Consider the following 17677-nt stretch of genomic DNA (forward strand, 5'->3'; position numbering starts at 1 on the left):
ACCAGATGTAATATCATTGAGGACTCTTGGACGCCGGGGTTGGAGGCACACGTATTTATTCCGCGTCAGTTGGCACAATCACGGACATACAACACTGGAGGGGGTATCGGCCCCCTCACCCGGCTAGCTGGGGATACACTTGCTAGCTATGCCTAACCTACCTCCTAGTCCTCCACTAACGGGCTAGGGGAGGCTATATGGCCCGACACTGGTAAGTCGGGCTTACGGTACCCGGAGTCCCAGACCAGCTCTGATAAGAGCACCGGCTCTGGCTCTCGGGACCACGCCGCTGGCTCGGTCCTGTGCGGCCCTGATAAGGGCGGCGATCCAGGGGAGTCCAGGGCTCTATCTGGACTATCTTAACATATCTCCCCGAGCCCTCCGGCTCATCCCCTTTTATACCAAACCCCCCGCTGAGGGGTGGGGCCCCGGGGGATCCCAGCTCCGAGTCAGCCCCCCAGGCTGCCCGATGCAGATGTCGCTGGGAACACCTGCCCGTGCACCGACATAGCCACGCCCACTGTGTTTCTTTCCCATCTGATCCCATTGTATACAGCCCCTCCGTAACACCCCTACACATTGTTACCTATTCTAAATTTGATGCTTTTATGACTGCAGGGATTCATACTCTTTGTTTTTTTCGGTAAAGTCACGTAGGTAAAAATGAAATAAAATATTTAATTTATTTTATTAAATTTTTAATTTAAAATTGTAATTTATTTTATTAATTTTTAATTTTATAAATTTTTTATTTAATAAAATAAAATAAATTCAATATTTCATTTCTTTTATTACATTTTTACCTACGTGACTTTACCGAAAAAGCCAAAGAATATGAATCCTTGCAGTCACAAAAGCTTCAAATCTAGAATATCCAATTAATTAACCGATTCCTCCACCGGTTATCGGCGGTTCGATGGCACGGTTAATCGGATAGCAAACGAAAATAGCTGGAAGAAAATATCAAGTCTTCATCTCCGTTTCCCACGTGTGCTGCTGGACGGCAGATGACGGACGCGGCTTGGTAACGTCATTGGCATCATTGTCATCATCAGCCAGGATTGTTTGAGGTGTGGCTTGTGAAGTGGGGGGGGTCCCATCTTCGGAGATTTTTTTTTATCAAGGCGATGTCCAAAAACTTGGGAAGGGGAAAAGACGAAATCAGAAAGGACTGCGTACTTGCAAAATCGCAAACGCGTTGTGCTCTGAACGCTACCCCATCGGCTTCTGCGCTGCAAATTAAATACAAGACAAAAAAACATGTTCGATAAGCGTGAGGCGAATATCAAAAATAAGAATAGGTTTTGACATTTCTGGCAATAAAAACAGGAGTTGTGTTAAGATGTTCAAACACCAGATACCATTTGCAAGGCATCAAAAGTCTGCACTCGCCACACACTACTTGTGACAAAACATGCAACCATGCTCTGATAACAATAATGTCCGCATCGTCTTTAAAACTGATTGGCCTACACCAGGGACAGCGGCCATCTTCATGGCCTCATCTCACCACCAGTGGTAAACCAGAGCACGCCAGAAGGCGTCCCACATGGATCTGGGGGGCTGCGATGTTGGTGGCTTGCGTGGTGAGATTGGTGGCGACCGGTGTTCTATTATAGGTCAGTGGTTCTTCACCTGGGCGCACGCTGCACCCCCTGGGGTTGCGAGATGCCCTTTCTGGGGGCGGGAATACAACCACTTTGTTTCATAAAAACTCTGTTTTTGTTATTAACATTATACATGTTTTAACGATTGAGAATCAAGGCTGCAGTAAAGGTGAAGAACCACTGACCTCGGGGCTTTGTATTTTATTTAGTTGAAAAACTAGTCAAGTGACAATTCCTGGGCATAGCAACAAGCACGCGACCACCTCCCTCAGCAGCCAATCAAATCACCGAGCTGGAGCCGAGCTGGAGCCGTCAGTCATCGAATACCGTGGAAAGGTGGGGGATGTTCCCAGGGGGGAGGGGGTCATTGTGGCCATGCCGGGAGCCACGGAGGCCGGGCACCGCTGACATTGTGGGTTCGAGTCCGGGATTCAGCCGCCCGACCAACCGCTGAGCCGAGTTTGATGGATCCCGACCCCGGGTTGCCAAGGGCTCACACAAGAGTCCACATCGACTGGCACAGAGACCAGCGAACTAACATCGAGAGCCGAAGAACCAAAGTCTCGCACACAAAATGAGTTGCGATGAAACAAGGTTTCTCAATTGTTGCGAGTTTGCTGGTCTCATAAAAATGTGGCGGGGTTTTAGTACGGCAACATAATTAATAATAGATTTTTCGGTCACGCCACAATGATCTGGTAAAAAAAAGTGTTGTCGCAAGACCCTCCAACACCCGTTGACGTTGCCAAACAATTAAAATGTTCAAAAATGCAACCTCAATTGTAAAAACAAAATATGGGAGGCATTCTCTGTAACATAAAATAAAATAACGATAAGCCACGTGTCCAATTGCTACGTTTCTCCGTGATAATTGCTCTCTAGACTCAATTGGAGGCGTCGTTCACCATTTGTACACGTGGTAATTCAATTTTACACCATTGGAAACTCATTTGCCAGTAAAAAATATGATAATTGTAAAAAGGTGTCAGTTTTGTTGCCAGATAGAAGGGTAAAAAAACTTATAATTTTTTACTGGCAAATGAGGTTCCAATGGTGTAAATGCTTACCCCGAGCTCTCATACTCTGATGGTGCATTGTCTTTGAGTTGTGCGCCTTTTGGCATCATCTGGTCCAACCCATGTGAGACTAGGCTCTAAGGAAAGCTGTGTCGGGTGTGGACCAATCAACTTCAAGGACAGTGCATACATTATCAGAGTTATGTTTTTTGTTTGCATTATGACTGCAGGTATTGTGGTCTATGCAAACATGACTCCTTGTAAAAAAAAGTGTCAGTTTTGTTGCCAGATAGAAGGGTAAAAAAAACAATTATCAATTCAATTTTAGTTTCACGGTGTTGGGTGGTGGAGGGCCTTACGACACAGAATTGACCGTCTTCATTAAGTTGACAAACCCGACAAAAGAAATCTACTCTGATTCAATTCGGTCGTAGATCGCGAATTTCCACTCTGAAATGGTTGCAGCAGCAGCACCACCTGGTGTTGATGAGCGGTAGTCGTAGGGATGTGAGAAGTAGCTCTGTATTGTCAACTTCCACGGACCACGTTTTGCAAGCACGTGTACATTCTGTTCAACCAGGGTGAGAACAAAAGAGCCGAGTTCCTGAATAATCTTCATTTGGGTCATATCTGGTCTGATGCCCCCCTACTCCTCCCCTCCTCCACCCCGTCCCCACACCCCCCACCCTATTCCACCACCCTACCCCCCTACTCCACCCCCACTGCACCCCCCTACTCCGCACCCCCCCCAAGTACCGAACGATTTCGTACATTTTAACACGCTTTCATTTAACTCACTCTATTGTTGTCGTTTTATCCTCAAATCTTGTAACTCAATTTTAACCCACTTCCCAATGTGGTATCGACTGCAAACTGTATACTTACGTCATACTGATGACAATACTATATTCGAAAATAAAAAAAAATATTTTTAAACATTATATTTAATGTTATGTTTCGGCTTGGGTCTAATTGTCCACACTCAACTGACGTTGCCTGTAATTGCCCTTACGTTATGGCAAGCCTCGGGGCCACTTCCATTACTAGTACATTTCATAAAAGCGTGTTTTTTAAAGTTTTTTAAAACGCTACTTATTTTGTGAATTGTCTAATTTCCGGTGCCCTGCGGGAGTTTACGTTTGGGCGATGCGAACATTGCCCAAGTCCGCCATATCAACGTCCACACGCGCACACGTGGACACTCGCAACAACAAGAACCGCTGCCGCCGCTCGCCACCACGGCGACCATGCCATGCTCGGTGCACTTTGAGTCCGCGTGAAGCGGCCAAGGTCCGCTGTGCGTCCGTTGAACTTAGTTCATCGCCACCGTAAGTAGACAACCGCCTGCATCGGAGGTGCGGGGGAAGAACCACAAACTAAACACAAAGAGCAGTTCGAAAGAAATGAGTTTGTCAATCTCGATTTTAAATTGGAAGAGCGTTCCAAACGGTCGCAGAAGCGCAACTGAAAGCGCCATGCGATGCAGTGACCGTCTTCGATGGCTCGCCAAAAGCCGGAACAGACCCAGGTGCCATGGGTTGACTGATGACCGGCAGAGATGCACCAGCTGTCCTTCCCACACATGCAAACTGTCTGCGTTTTAGCCGCCCGGCGCTCCGCTCGTTGTTGTGAGCGTCGCTCCTCTGCCCTCCGTTGGTGCTGGAGGGCGACTATCTCCGTGTGTGCTCTCATACAAAGATCCCCCGTGTAGCCTTAACAGATTGTTGGGGCAAGTGCTGTTAGCGAGCACCTATGAGGGCTCACGAGGGGGTAGGTGGCCAACACCATGCCCGGCCACCTTTGTCTCCCCAGTGGTGATGTTTACTACACACCATACCAAGTACTCATTCGAGGCCGAGTCGATCTTGGGGAGGGGCCCATGACCGGTTTAGATAATCGTCAAGAGTTGGCCGCGAGCGGGAATCAAACTCGGGTCACCGGGTTCGTAGCGCAGCGCGCCAACCGATGCACCACCGCTCCCTACGTGCGCTCACACGCGCGCACGCTGGAGGCGAAACGTCGCGAGGGAGAGAGGGGCAATGGCTCGCTTTGGTTATCCCCAAACAGCAGCCCCTTATTACTACTACACGCTTTCTATTAACTCACTCGGTCTGCTGTTGTTGTCGTTGTCATATCCTCAAATCTTGAACTCAATTTAAACCCACTTCCAAATGTGGTATCGACTGCAAACTTGGTATACTTGTCATACTGATGACAATACTATAGTCTATCGTTAAAAATGTAAACATATTTTTAAACATTCATTTTTATATGTTATGCTTCAGCTTTGGTCTAATTGTCCACACCCCTTACGTTATGGAAAGCTTCGCGGCCACTTCCTGGAGTCGTGGAGTTCTGCCATTAAGAGTACGGTACATTTCATTAAAGCGTGTTTTTAAAAACGTATTTTTAAATATTACTTATTAAAAGCATTTCTCGAGCCGTAAAAAAATACCTACATCGATACCCAACACGCAGACACACGCGTACCCAAATCGCGTACAAATACTCTCCCACACACTGAAACCCACTGTTCACAAATAGACGAAATCAGAAATCCTTTTTTAATACTGTTAAGCAAGCAATTATTAAGGCCGGCATGGCACACGCTTCACATGCGCACGCGAATAAATTACACTTTCTCAGAAACATTAACATCGCCAAGCAAGGCAAACGCACTCAAACAATTACCTACACGCACTCTCAACACGTTCGCAAAAATAAATGCGTGCAAAGATCACACTCGCATCACTTTATCAAACATTCGTCAGCATTAATAACGTAAATATCCAACTTCAGCCCTGCAGGAGACTCGGCGTTGTGCAACGGCGGCATCCACGTTGGGTCAGGGTCGTTGTCCTGGCAGCCGATTGGCTGGCGGAGCGGGACGCGCAACGGATTGCAAATCGCGATGCCCGGTGGGATTGAACGCAGAGTTCATATCATCATGGCACGGCGTTGAAGTAGAAAGCCATCGGAACAACAAAAACAAAATAAATACCATCCCACGTTCGGCAGGCCATTCTCTAGCAGTCGATGTCCAGCTTCCTTGCTGAGTTGTCTGATGGTGAGACGGCTCGCGCACAGACGCGTGGCCACGGGGGTTGTGCATTTGTCGCTTGTTGCAGAGGTCCACGGCTCGAATCCAGCGGTCGCCCCCGGTTACTACTACGGTTGTGTACTAACCGTAAGGACACCCCGCGCCGTCGAAGAGCACGACGACGACAAGGACAAAGATACTCGGCGGCGCGTGCTTCACAGTGGACGCGAGAGGAGGATGACGTTTGTTGTGTGCCTGTGCAGAGTCCAAATTTACCAAATTCGAAAATGGCTCGCAAATTGTACGCACATCAGCAATCGTCGCTACCACGTCCCGGGTCAGCCTTGCGAATGAGGCTCATCCTGGCCCCCTGAGATCTCACCCAGTTAAAGAAACGTTTACTTGCGAAACTTGATCCATTAAAGTCTCCAATAGATATTGCTTCCAATCTCGTGACAAGATTTTGCCAAGTACAATTGAAAATAGCAATAAATATTAATAGAACAGGGGCCGGTACAAACTGGTAACGAATAAAACCTTAAATGCTCGAAAAAATAATAATTGTTCACATTTGATTTTTGGGGTTAGACCACGTAAAGGATCTGGCAAATGTGTCGTCAAGTCCCTCCACCACCCGAAGGCCAAACAAATGAAGTTGTCCCCTATAGTGGGAGAATTTTTAACGCCACACCGATTACGATTGTCTCAGCTCACTCACCGATCAGACACACGACGTTTCAATTGAAGCCACGTCCAGTATCATCGGACAGGACCCAGGAAGTCAGCATTTGACACCCGGGCAAGTCAGACCCCCCCATGCGCAAAGATGACAATGATGTGGACAATGGCGGTGATAATGTTGACACGACGATGATTATGATCAGAATGACGATCGTGAAAACATTTTAATGGGCGGCAATGATAGTGACAATGATTAAACTGTTGACGACGGTGGCGGTGCTGGTGACAGTAATTTATGGTGGTGATGATGATGATGTAAATAATGGTGATGAAGATAATGACAACCCAGACGATGACAACAGCATGGGGTTAGTTACGTTGATGAGCACGCTGGACTCGCAATACAGAGGTCGCCGATTCCATTTGATCTCCCGGGGCGGCAGTCGAAACAATTGCCAAGTTTTTTTAATCCCACCCAACCGCCACTGCCTCTGCTCACCCAGCAGTTTGCCGACGCATGGGTCCGTGTGGCGGTGGCGTAAAATGTGGGTACTTCTACCTATTCCAAGGAGTCTGGCGAGTGTGGAAGAGGAGGCCCAATACACCCTCCTCTGTAATAGTGGTGGGGCAGTCCGGGACAGGCCTGCAATAAACGCGTCGTGGAAGCGAATTCACCGAAACTCCTCAAGCACTGGCCCGGGTGAGGTTCCCCAAACACATCTGCTACCGACAAAGCAGCCGGATGGACCGAATGGGGGGCCCCTCGCTCCCCCCACCCCCCTCTCATTTGTTAACATATCGCTCGTGTCCCTAGAACGCCCTCTGGTGGGGAAGCCCCTTCTCCCAGCAGGGTGACGAGATCAAGCGATTGCGGGGCTGCGCCTCATTACCCCCAACATACTCATCAGGAGGACATCGTCATATCGGGGGGGAGGGGGGGGCGGGGTAGGAGTCCAGTGATGAAATTACTCCGGGTCAATCTGTGATGAGCCACAGCAGCCCCCAACCCCACCAGTGTTTCAGTTTCTAGCGAGAGCGCTTTTTTCCAAAGCACGCTCCCTCAACGCCGACACGTCACTCGCTGCCACCGATCAAGTGGCTGGTGGCATTGACGACGTTGATGATGATGGTGACAATGATGGTGGCGGTGATGATGGCGGTGATGATGATGGCGGTGATGATGAAGGCGACGACGATGATGGCGATGCTGACGATACAGACGATAACGCAGGGCTACACCTCTCCCCCAGTCGTCACCCACCCCGCCCACATCCGTCATCGCGGCTCACGACTGCATCAGCACGAACACGTCCCCCGGGTTCTGCTCGGCCAGCTTAAGCAGCAGCGCCACTCCCGGGTCTTCCCCACCGGCCACAGTCGCCACGTCCGCCACCTGCTGCTCCTCCTCCTCCTGCTGCTGCTGGTGCTGCTGAAACTGCTGCTGCAGCTGAAGCAGCTGCTGCTCGTGCTCGTGCTGCTCATGGCCCATCTCCTCCACCTCCTCCACGGCCACCTCGCCACCCTCGCCGCTCACGTCGTTGAGCAGGTCCACGGCGAGCGCCAGGCTCTGGCTGGCACTCAGTGCAGACGGAGTGATGGTGTAGGTCAGCAGCGACGGCTGCCCGGCGACGGGGACGGTGAGCGCCGTGCCGGGCGGGAGATGCTGCTGCAGCTGGAGCTGCAACTGCTGCTGCTGCAAGGAGTCGGCGGTGGCGGCGTTCTCCTGGTCACCGGCAGCGGTGGTGCGCAGCCGCCGCAACTGAGGGCAGTAGTCGGTGACACGGCCGTGGACCTCCATGTGCCGCCGCAGGTGGGCCTGGTGCGGGGGAGAAGACGGGGAAGACAGGGCTGTGAAAATGTGTTCATCAGCTGACACCGCGGCGAGTGGACAGGACAGGGATTGTTGACAGGGTAAGAATTGTTGTTGACAGGGACTGTTGACGGGGCAGGGATTGATGTTGACAGGGATTGTTGACGGGGCAGGGATTGATGACGGGACAACACCGTGGCGCTCCTGATTGATGTTGAATCTAACGATGATGGCAATGGTAATAGCAACAATGGTGATGATGAAGCTGAAGATAATGATGCTAACGAAGATGATGGTGACAACAACAGTGATGCCAATGAAGCCGACGAGAATATTGATTACACTGACGAAGCTGATGATGATGATGCTACTGCCGATAACGATGTTTCCGATGGCAACGTTAGTGGCGAGACTACTGACGATGGTGATGACGATGATGCCAATCGCGAAGTGACGATGAAGATGGCTGTGACATTGTTACCCCCCTCATCATCGCCCCCCCCTCGCACACACCCACCCCCGCCCCCCCCCCACACCTGACGAGTGAACTTGTATTCGCACAGAGAGCAGTTGAACTTGCGCTGCCCCGTGTGCCGGCGGAGGTGAGCACGCAGCTGGTCGCTCGCTGACGCATGGAGAGACGCAACAGGTGGGGAGAGAAGGGGCAGGGAAAGAGAGTGGAGGGAGATGAGAGAGAGAGTGGAGGGAGATGAGAGTGAAAGACAGAAGGGAGATGAAAGATGGAAAGGGCAGAGAGAGGAGAGAAGGGGAAAAGGAGGTGGGGGGGAGATAGGGGAGAGACATGCGAGAGGAGATTGAAGAGAGGGGGAAGATGGGAGAGAGAGTGTGGAGAGACTTGAGAGAGAGACGAAAGAGACAAAACAGAATGTAAACGGGGAGAGAGGAAATACAAGAGGGACGAGAGAAGGGGGGGGGGAGGGTGAGAGAAGAGAAATAAAAAATGAGGGAGAGAGATGGGAAAGAGAGTGGGAAAAGTGGTGAGTGGAGTGGAGAGAGAGGGGGGTGGATAGGAGATATAGGAGAATGGAGAGAGAGGGTGCAGAGGGAGCGGACAGTTCAGAGGACAGGAGAGAAAGAGGGGAGAGTGTGAAGAGTGATAACTCAAAGGAGAGAATGGAGAGCGGAGGAGAGAGAGAAACACACAAGTGAAGTTGACATCCAAACTTGTGGCACCATACTCATAGCTTCTCACAGTATCATTACCACCACCATCACCACGACCTGGCTGGTGGACTGTCCTTTAAGCAGGCAAGTCTCAACGTCATCAGCCATGATCCACTGCTGGGTGAAGGCCTCCCCAAGCCGCTGCTATCTCTCAAAGTCCTGAGAAGTATTCATAGATTTGGTACGGAGGTGGGGAACTCGTTCCTTAACACAGGAGTAAGGAACGAGTTCAGATTAATCCGACAATGGGGAAGCACATTTACAACTGGATGTGGTGTGCCGTGGCGGGTGGGTGAGGAGGGGGTGAGGAGGAGGTGAGGAGGGGGTGGGGAGGGGGTGAGGAGGGGGTGGGGAGGGAGTGCAGAGCTGGTGGGTGAGGGCGGTGGGGTGCGTACACTTGAAGGGCTTGAAGCAGAGTGTGCAGGAGAGCAGCGGCCCGTCCGAGTGCACGCTCTGCATGTGACGCACAAGCGAGCCGCGGTCAGCGAAGCCTCGGCCGCAGCGCTCACACGGGACCGGGCGCTCGCCCGTGTGCGTGCGCTCGTGCTTCGCCATCGTTCCTGCACGCGGCAACGGGGGGTTGGGGGGGGGGGGGTCGTGGAGGGAACGGGGAGTGCGGGGAGGAGGGAGAGGAGCGGGATTGGGAGGAGGATAGGAGCTCGGTGATTGTTTGGTATTGTATTGGGCCAGGAAATCACCGGAACAGGGTTGGTAGTGCGCTGGTTTGTGTGTACGTTTTGTACATTGAACTTCTTTCGTAGCCAACCGTACTCATCGGAGGTGCAGGGCTAATCGGTGGTGCGGTTCATGGCAACGACAGGGCCATCACTTGGCTGATACCGGGCCGGTATCAGAATCTTTGATAATTTTTAGACTTAAAGAGGAATCCGATGAGCTATGAAGCTCTTTTATCACAAATGTCCCCGTACAGGGCAACAAAAACACGACGAAAGGAGCACGAAACAGAGAAAATGGCGGGCAATTAACTAAATATGAATGGTAAAATCATTCAATACGTCAGATTTATCAAGGTAGAGCAAGGCAGCAAAAACAACTAAATAATCCCAAACCACACCAAGATAAAACGCAGTAGACCCTCAATAATAAGGCACATTTACATTGAACAATCAAGACATGGGTAATGACTGCTCCTGGGTTAGTACGGAGCCAGTAGAAAGCCGGTACTCGAGTGGAAGACGGCCGATACTGTGCTGGAAGTGGGCAGATACTGGGCTGGTAGAGGGCCGGTACTGGTCTATTTAAAGACCTGCACGTACCACGTGACATAAAGTCCTTGCCACAGATGGAGCAGGAGAAGGGGCGCTCCCCCGTGTGCTTGCGCCGGTGAATCATGAGCCCCGTGCGCTGCCCGTAGCGCTGCCCGCAGAACTCGCACACAAATGTGCGCTCGTCCCTGTTGGGGTACAACACACGCGTACACAATACACACAGAGATACACACACACACAGAGATACACACAGAGATACACACACACACAGATACACACAGAGATACACACACGCAGGTAGACACTCATAGGTGTACATACAATAATAATGGCCGCCATTCGCCACCAAATGACGGGGACACATCACCATAGTACGTGTGCCAGGCTATGTGCACTTTGTGGCGAGTGTCGAAGGCTCGCCGATAGGAGGTCACGGGACTGCCTCCAACTGCCCAGTAGCAGCCTCCTCCACAAAGGCCGATCTCAACACTGCTGGTACCGGTCGTCGTCCAGTCCACTCGGCTCCACCTCCTCCCCCTGCACCGCATCAGCCCACCTGTTCTCCAGCCCGAGCCGTGCCCGTTTGCTGCTGGCACGAGGTCACGGGAACAGGTCCAGGTGTTGTGGGTTACCTGCCCGAGATGACCCGACAGACGCACACGCCACCAAGAGCACGCCGCTCACTTGTGCTGGGTCTTGATGTGCATGTGGAGACCCTGCCGGGTGCCCAGCGTCACGCCGCACATGTCGCACATGCACAGCCCCTCGTTCCGGTGCTTCAACGACTTGTGCATCTCCAGCTGCCTCTGGCTCGCGTAGCTCTTGCTGCACTCGGTGCACTGGCGCACACAAGACGAAAGGATCCCCCGTGTAGCCTTGAACAGACCGTTGGGTCAAGTGCTGTTACGCGGGCGCCTACGAAGACTGGTAAGAGCACGCGAGGTGGTGAGTGTGTGTGCGCACGTGTGTGTGTTGAACTTCTTTCGCACCGTACGTAGCCAACCGTGCTGTAATCGGAGGTGCGGGGGAAGGACACTAAACACAAAAATTCATAAGACGTTTGAAAAATAATACAATAGGTGTTAAGATATTCAAACACCAAATAGGAACCTTTTGCAAGGAATCATGTCTGTATTAACCACACAGTACTTGTGAACATGCAAACAAACATGCTCTGATAATTATACACGCATTGTCTTTGAAACTGATTGGCCGACACCAGATAGGGCCTTCTTTAAGGCCCAGTCTCACCACGAGCTATACATGCTCTGCTACGTGCATCGCCTTGGCGTGGTGTTGGCCACCCACCCCCTCGTGTGCCGTGCCGGCCTTCATCGGTGCACGCTAACATCACTTGTTCCCGAGTCTGTTAAGGCTATATGGGTGATCTTTGCTAATGCATGTGTGCGTGTATTTAAGTGTTCGAGTAGCGCACGACACGGATACTTCACGTACGCGCGCATGCTTATGAGCGTGTGCAGCACATGCTGACTGCAAGACACTGGGGGGCAGCACAAGACCTCGTGTAGAAAGCGTTCGCTCAAAGCACACAAGAAGGCGTTCCCTGACCATGCAGTCCCATCCCTCACCACCGCACTCTCGCCCGCTCATATAGCTTGGCGATGGTTCATATAAACCCCCGCTGAGGTGCCAAATATACAACCAACATCGACCCGGGCCTCCCATGAATCGTGCTACTTGTGTGCGCCCACCACCACTCCGAATCCCTCCCGCCTCTCCCCGCCCACTGTGAAGACAAACGCCGCCCCCTCCTCCACGCAGCAGCGTCGAGGCCCCGACGTCGCCTCTCCCTCCCGATCCTCATCTCTCCAGACCACTCTGCTCCCCCGTTCCTCCGTTCCTCCTCATATAATTCCCATACCTCGACCCTCCTCGCGCAACTGTAGTGACTGGGAATGTCACTGTGTGGTGCCGGCCTGCGAGGCCACGGCGGGATGTATACTGCTGTGTGTACACCTCGGACACGGGGTGTAGTACCAGCCCTAGTTGGGGCTTGGGTGAACGCTGGTTCAGCGTGGTGGCACCACGCACAGCGTGCGGTGCGGGCGCCCGTTGAGAGAGCGTCAGCCAGCTGGGATTACATTGGGGGCACGATACTTTGGCTGACCTGGGGACATGTTACCGGATGATACTGGAGGGGGGCCACCGGTGGAGGGGGTCAATGGGTGGTCACATGGTCCGAGAAGAACTCTCGAGAGCCTTCGGGCAAGGGAGCGAGAGAGATTGAGAAGGTGGGCGGGGCGAGAGGCGGAGCCAGCCCCCGCCCGATCCCATATAAGGGGGGGGGCCCTGTGAGGGGCTCGGGGTTCTTACTGTTGGAGAGGCAGGAGATCCACGTCAAGCTTGAAGAAGCCTCCAGCCACGTGGTCCAGGACCCAGCTTGTGGTCCGGACTGGGATGGTGGAACCGTGTCTAGTTCCGCCGTAGCGTGGTGAGTTGGGTGGTCACCACCACGAGAATACGTTGTGTCAATAGCCTGGAGTATGTTGTGTTAATAGCCTGGAGTGTGTTGTGTTAATAGCCTGGAGTATGTTGTGCTAAGAGTTTAATAAAACGTGTTGCTCCCAATACAACGTCTGCGACTCAGTCGTGCCTCGCAGCTGAAAGGGCCTGGGTTCGATTGCTGACTCAAGGGCCGCGTTTCTCCGTGTGGAGTTGGTACGCTCTCCCCCTGTTCAGCAACGGCTTTCCCCTCCAGGTGATCCCCAGCGGGTTTCCTCCAACAGCCCAACGCAAAAAAAACCTCCGATACCTCCCCACCCACCCCCCTTTCATCACCTGATGCCGTTTCTCTTCGGCCTTGCCGGGGGGCGAGGAGGCCACGGGAGGCCACGCGGTCTCTTCGGCGCCGCTGGGGTCCGACTTTGGCCACTTCTGTCGCAAAGGGGGGGGCGGAGGGGGGTGGGGATGGGGTGGGGGGGATCACTCATGGGACAAGCGCTGCCGCCCCCACACCGCCGAGCACCACGCGGCCAGCCCCGGCGCGTTCACAGTCGAAGCAGTTTAACGACAGATCGTTACGTGCCGTACGCGGCTCATGATCGGCTCACTGTGGGGGACCCATTTACGTGGCTGAGTGGGTGAAGGCGATGGGGGGGGGGGTAGGGAGGGGGAAGAGGGGTAGACTGAACTGGCAGACAGATACACAGAGATACACAGACACTCAGAGAGATACACACACACAGAGAGATACACAGACGCACAAAGAGATACACACACACAAAGAGATACACAGATGCACAAAGAGATACACAGACACACACAGAGATACACAGACACAGATACCGTATTTTCCCGCATATAACCCGCGGGGTATACCACTTTTTACAAACAAAACAAGACCCTGCGGGGTATATGGAGGTGCGGGCTATCCCAAAAATATTTTACACGTGTGACATGTCATAACTCGTTAAGTTTTTTCATGGTAGGACTATCCACTATGCAACACTTACCTTTTACTAAAGCACTGCTGCATAAACCACTCACACTAAAATTGCACATGTTATTACGTTTTAAATGTTTCGAATTGTTTGTACAATGAAACGACAATGTTTGAAGTGGGCGCACTTTGTTTACCGTAATACTTTCAGTGGCTGTAGGGGGGTGCGAAAGTTTCAGCTGAGGCTATGTATTGCACAATGGGAAGGGCCTGAACAAGCGTCTACCAGTCGCGGAGTCCCTTAGGCCGCTGCTATTGGCTGAGCACTATACAGTCGCGACCATGAGCTTTGTTTCAAACTTCCAATGGCTTTGTTGCCAGGAGGCAATGGCGTTGCCGGAGTGCCGCTATTGTCTGCGCAGTGCGCAATCTACCAGTGCTGAAACTGTACAGGGGTAGCAGTCTGAAACAAAACTGTACTTATCTACCAGTTATGTGTTACTTATTTATTGGATATTTACTTTTGTTACTTATTTACTGTTTTAAGTTCACTGTTTTCCGGTTAGTTTGTTTTCTTTGTGCACGTTATGATTTTAATGTTAACAATTGATAGTGGAATGTATTACAAATGTAAACTTTGTATTAATGATGGAATTAAGCTGCGGTAACGACATTAAAGATATGAATGCATGCAGGGTATATGGAGGTGCGGGCTATCTGAAATTTGTTTTACACAAAACGCAATTTTTGCGGGGTATATGCGTCTGCGGGTTACATGCGTATGCGGGCTATATGCGGGAAAATACGGTACACACACAGATAAATACACGGAAGCACACAGAGATACACAGACACACAGAGGCAGAGAGATACACAGACACAACACCAACTGCCATTTGCCACGAAGTGGCGGTGACGTCACCATGGCCCTCGTGCCAGACTATGTGCAAGGACCGCTGCCAGGAGGGCACGGGACAGACCCAGGTGCCATGGGTTGACTGATTGAAACCATTGGCCGATGCACCACCTGTGCCCCCTACTGTGCCAGCTTGCTGTGTTTTAATCTCCTGGCGCTCCGCTCGTTGTTGTGAGCGTCGCTCCTCCGCCCTCCGTTTTTTCTGGAGGGCATCTGCCTCTACCTGCCCAGTAACCTCCTCCACAGTGGTACCAGTTATTTGCAAGTCAACCGAGCTCCATATCCTCTCGTACCACATCATTCCATCTGACACAGTCATACACACAAACACACAGATACACAGACACACAGAGAGATAAACAAGCAACCACAGAGAGATACACACACAAAGACAGATACACACACACGGAGATATAGACACACAGAGAAATACACAGACTACACCGAGACATCTACGCAGACACAAACATGGGCCAACACGCAGAGAGACACACACAAGGACATGTGGATGACCGGCCCCCGTGAAAGCCTCACCTCTTCTTCCCCCACGGCAGGCTCCTCGCCGCCAGGGGTCCTCGCTCTGGGGCGTCTGGGCCTCTGCCCGCTTGACCGTTTGCTTCCCGCGGCGGCTGCCGATTCCGCCGCCTTCTTCCGCGAAGTCGTCCTCTTCCTGCATCCCGCGTCCGCCGCAGCCGCGTGCGCTTCCACCGCCGCCGAAGCCGCTGAAAAAGCCGCCAAGGCCGCCTCCGTGTCGACCATGGCCCCGCACCCGTTGGCGAACGCAAAGGCGGCTGCCCCGTCCGCGTCCGGCGTAGCCGCAGCGACGTTCATCGTGGCGCCATCGTTTTCATCGCTCAGATCTAGTAGGCGACGCGCGGGGCAGGCAGAGGAGGCGGGGGTCAGCGGCGGTTGGGGGGGTGAGGGATAGGCTAGGGGTGAGGCTAGGGGGATGGTTCACGTTTCAAGATTATTTTGTTTAAACGGGGATCTCGAGAGAGCAGAATGTGGCTTCTCGTTTGCGAGCGCTAGTGACCTGGGTCAACAAAATTGACGACAGCAGAATGAGAAAGATAAAGTGCAGGAATGAAGCAAAATAGAAACCGGCACAAATACAACCGCGTCACGTGAGAACATCGAGAATATTGCACAAACGTCAAAGTAATAAATTCCCTGCAGTGCAAGTGGGCTCCTGCTGTCGATTATCCGCAGACTAACCATAACTACAATTACAAAATTAAGTTATGGCAAACATCAAACAGATATATGATGACCATCGCACCGATATATAAACAGACAAGGAGAGGTGTCCAATACGATTGCAAGTGAAGTTATCAGAAAGAATGGACATCAAACTGTGACTTGCATCGGATTCAAACAGGAGGGGTTTGGTCGAGGTGTAGATTCAGAGCTAGAGTTTGTTGTTATGTTAGCTGCAAGCTTTGGTTTAGGCTAGCGTTAGGTCAGTGGCATGCATGGCTAGGGTTGGGGTTATGCTTAAGGTGAGGGTTATAATCAGTGCCAGAGTTATCATCCGTACGAGTGTCAGTATTTTAGAGTCAGTGCGCGTGTAAAGGTTAGACGATTGTTGGTGTTAGTTTTATGTCAGGACTATGGTCAGTGTCAAGTTAGTGTTGGTGTCAGTCCTAGTGATAGAGGAAGAGTTCGTGTCAGTGCGAGTGTGAGGTTAGGCTCAGAGCTAGGGTTGTGTTGCTGGTACCTTGAGGATTCTGCAAGGAGACATTTGGAGCTGTGGGTCCAGGCAGCTTCAGGAAAACAAGACAACAACACCAATGTACGCGCACACACACAAAGATCCCCCATATCGCCTTTAACAGTCTGTTGGGGTAGGTGCTGTTAGTGAGCATCCATTAAGGCAAACACGCACATGATGGGTAACGTGACCTTGGATCACGTCTGGCCACATTTGTCTCACTAGACATTCATAAACGGCACCAGGTACTCATGTCTCAGTCAACTTAGGAGAGGTCCAGGACAGGTTCACACCCCCACTTGCCACCGATATTGTCCACAGCAGGGAATCAAACCCCGGTGACTGGAATTGTGTGCAGTTCTGCACGTAATTAAATACTTAATTTTCTCACCATTATTCTCTCTGGCAAAGGCCACATCGTTTTTCTTAAACTCAACTGCCCTTCATCAGCCCCGCCCACTTTTACAGCCACGCCCACTAAACCAATAGCACCACCCACTGTCCAAGTAGCACCACCCACTGTCCAAGTAGCACCACCCACTGTTCAAGTAGCACCATCCACTGTCCAAGTGGCACCACCCACTGTCCAAGTGGCTCCGCCCACTGTCCAAGTAGCTCCGCCCACTGTCCAAGTAGCTCCGCCCACTGTCCAAGTAGCTCCGCCCACTGTCCAAGTGACTCCGCCCACTGTCCAAGTAGCTCCGCCCACTGTCCAAGTAGCACCACCCACTGTCCAAGTAGCTCCGCCCACTGTCAAGTGACTCCGCCCACTGTCCAAGTAGCACCACCCACTGTCCAAGTAGCTCCGCCCACTGTCCAAGTGACTCCGCCCACTGTCCAAGTAGCTCCGCCCACTGTCCAAGTAGCTCCACCCACTGTCCAAGTAGCACCACACACTGTCCAAGTGGCTCCGCCCACTGTCTAAGTAGCTCCGCCCACTGTCCAAGTAGCACCACCCACTGTCCAAGTGACTCTGCCCACTGTCCAAGTGACTCCGCCCACTGTCCAAGTAGCTCCGCCCACTGTCCAAGTAGCTCCGCCCACTGTCCAAGTAGCTCCGCCCACTGTCCAAGTAGCTCCGC

General features: G+C 52.0%; 1 protein-coding gene across 4 annotated transcripts in view; it reads right to left on the minus strand.

Annotated features, from left to right (window-relative positions):
* Window positions 1-5173: 5173 nt before the first annotated feature.
* Window positions 5174-17677, minus strand: part of LOC144945120 (uncharacterized) — a 31107-nt gene continuing 18603 nt past the window's right edge. For 3 of the 4 annotated variants that reach the window (XM_078873392.1, XM_078873394.1, XM_078873391.1), the window contains exons 5-12: window positions 16602-16647; window positions 15419-15744; window positions 13368-13463; window positions 11253-11407; window positions 10617-10753; window positions 9735-9899; window positions 8691-8779; window positions 5174-8160 (exon numbers count right to left, since the gene is read on the minus strand). In XM_078873392.1, the coding sequence (XP_078729518.1) occupies window positions 7630-8160; window positions 8691-8779; window positions 9735-9899; window positions 10617-10753; window positions 11253-11407; window positions 13368-13463; window positions 15419-15744; window positions 16602-16647 (1545 nt within the window). In that variant the 3' untranslated portion in view covers window positions 5174-7629. The remainder of the gene's footprint in view (window positions 8161-8690; window positions 8780-9734; window positions 9900-10616; window positions 10754-11252; window positions 11408-13367; window positions 13464-15418; window positions 15745-16601; window positions 16648-17677) is intronic. The other variant, XM_078873393.1, reaches the window with a different exon arrangement.

This window comes from Lampetra fluviatilis, chromosome 36 (assembly GCF_964198595.1).
Source record: "Lampetra fluviatilis chromosome 36, kcLamFluv1.1, whole genome shotgun sequence".
NCBI classification, from domain to species: domain Eukaryota; kingdom Metazoa; phylum Chordata; class Hyperoartia; order Petromyzontiformes; family Petromyzontidae; genus Lampetra; species Lampetra fluviatilis.